At 48.7% G+C, this 2,514-nt stretch overlaps 1 protein-coding gene across 1 annotated transcript in view; it reads right to left on the minus strand.

The window, feature by feature from the left end:
- The window catches only part of CIITA (class II major histocompatibility complex transactivator), a 22,799-nt gene that overhangs the window by 18,070 nt on the left and 2,215 nt on the right, over window positions 1–2,514 (minus strand). The window contains exons 3-4 of the mRNA XM_007462831.1: window positions 1,801–1,863; window positions 1,305–1,385 (exon numbers count right to left, since the gene is read on the minus strand). Coding sequence (XP_007462893.1) covers window positions 1,305–1,385; window positions 1,801–1,863 — 144 coding nt within the window. The remainder of the gene's footprint in view (window positions 1–1,304; window positions 1,386–1,800; window positions 1,864–2,514) is intronic.

The raw sequence follows: 2,514 nt of genomic DNA on the forward strand, positions 1-2,514 counted from the left end.
TGTTAAATGAAGAAAGAGGGTAGGTAAAATGTGGTCATTTGTGTGAAAAAAAAAATTTTTTTTTAAGAGCTGGCTTTTAGACGAATAGAATATTCCTAACAAGACTAAAAGGGCACTGGCAACATAGGTTGTCTTCAGGGAGGGAAAATGAGGGACTGGGGGAAAAGGATGGGAGGGAGATTTTTTTTTCACTGAATATTTTTTACACATTTTGAATTTTTATGCCATGCACCTGTTTACCTGTTCAAATTAAATAACTAGGTACAGGGTTTACACATGGTCTGGCACATAGTAAGCTTTTGATGAACTGTTTGGCCCATTTTATGGAAATTTTCATTCAGTGGATATTCATTGAGGTACTCCTGCATGCCAGCCATGTGCCAGGTGCTGGGGATGTAGTAATAAGAAAGACAAGGTCCCTGTCCTCACAGTGGGGGAACTAAGCAAAAGGCAATAAATAAAATAAGTCCAAATTGTGACAAGTGCTACAGTGAAGGAGAGACACAAACAAGGTGAAAATAAGTGAGGTAATTTATATGGAAAAAGTTGGTCTAGGAAAGCCTTCAGGAGGAGGTGACACTCTGGCCAAGACCTAACAGATTCCCAAGCCCACCATGGGAAGGGGGAGGACATTCCAGATAGAGAGAACAGCAAGTGCAAAGGCCCTGAGGCTGAAAAGGATACATGGGTTACTGGAATGGAAGGAAGCCAGTATGGCTGGAGCATGGTGGCTCATAGTGAGTTAGGAGAGGTGGGAAGGGCCAGATCAAACAGCCCTTGTGGTATGTATTTTGTAGCCATTGGAGGGTTAGCAGGGCAGCAAAATGATTTGATTTGCATTTAAAAGTCCACATTGGCTGCCGGGTAAGGACAGGTTAAGGAGGCAGGGAGACTGACCAGGAGGCTCAGAGAGATGCAGGTACTTGCCCAAGTTCATATAGACTATAAACAGCAGATCCAGGATTCAAACCCAGATCTTGCTGGGAAAAAACTGTGCTTGAAGAGACCTCACTTAAATACAGGGGTGACAACTAAGGATGGAAGAGAAGCCAGAGCCCAGAGGTCCTTTTGGAAATGGTAATCAAAACAGCCAGAGGTAGAGACCCATCAGGAGAGGGGCCTTCTGCTTCCTCCCTGGGTCACCAGGGAGCAGTGGTGAGGGAAGAGGTGGGTGGGACACCCAAGCCTGGCAGAGCAGACAGAACTTAACTAGGGAAGCAACCGGGAGCCGTAACAGGTTTTAGAGCCAAGGCATGGCCGGGAGTCAAGCAAGGCTAGGCCGGATCAGGGAGGGGCTCACTCACGTCTTTTCTGACTTTTCTGTCCTGCTTCCTCCAGCACCTCCACACTCTCGCTGATCATTTCTTCCAGTCCTATGTGCTCGACTTTGGGGAAAAACCAAAGACACCAACACACACAGTCAGCGGACGTCCAAGGTGAGCTCCCATTGTCCCTATGTTGGGGATGATCTGACCATCCATCAAAGGTGGTCGTCGGGGCTTCCCTGGTGGCGCAGTGGTTGAGAGCCTGCCTGCCAATGCAGGGAACACGGGTTCGTGCCCCAGTCCGGGAAGATCCCACATGCCGCGGAGCGGCTGGGCCCGTGAGCCATGGCCGCTGAGCCTGCGCGTCCGGAGCCTGTGCTCCGCAACGGGAGAGGCCACAACAGTGAGAGGCCCGCGTACCGAAAAAAAAAAAAAAAGAAAAAAAAAAAAAGGTGGTCGTCGGGTATTACAGCACTCTCCAAGGAACAAGGAAGGAAATGCAGGCTAAGCCAAGACCCCCCCCCCCCCAACTTACTGAAAATGTCTTTGCTCAGGCCCTCCAGCTGGGAGTCCTGGAAGACATACTGGTCCAGTTCCGCTGCCCAGATAAGAAAAAGTGCAGTCAATCAACTAGTTCTCACCGAATGCTGGGCAATGCTTATTGCCCAGCCCGGCCTTGGGCTGGGCATCGGGGAACCGTGACCCTCCAGACCCAGCACACACTGGGGCTCAATAAATGTTTGCTGAATGAATGATCAAATTAATGAAGGAACACTGAAACTTCATGGGCTCTTAATCTAATTGAAGGGATGATATGTATGCATACAAATTTATCTATTGCTATAAAGTAGTGAAACACAGCGTAGTAGAGTTGTCTTGGGTTTGAGTTTAAATTCCAGTTCTACTCCCCAATTGCTCTACAAGCTGTACAATCTTGGGTCAGTTACTTAACCTCTCTGGGCCCCCATTTCCTCATCTGTGTAATGAGAATAAATAACACCTACGACCCAGGGATGGATGGTGAGGGTTAGAGGCTCTGCATTTAAAGCAATCAACACAGTAGCCAGTACACAGTAGACAATCAATGGTGGTTAATTACACGAAGTGGAACATGGCTTGGAGCCAACGGGAAGACAGTTATCATGGCAAGAGGAGAGAGTGTATAGTGGGATGGGGCAATCGGGGAGGGCTTCCCAGAGGAAGGGGTCCTGAAGCCAGACCTTGAAAGATGGCGGGGGGGGGGGGGGGG

The sequence above is a fragment of the Lipotes vexillifer genome, unplaced genomic scaffold, assembly GCF_000442215.2.
Source record: "Lipotes vexillifer unplaced genomic scaffold, Lipotes_vexillifer_v1.1 scaffold306, whole genome shotgun sequence".
NCBI classification, from domain to species: Eukaryota; Metazoa; Chordata; class Mammalia; order Artiodactyla; family Lipotidae; genus Lipotes; species Lipotes vexillifer.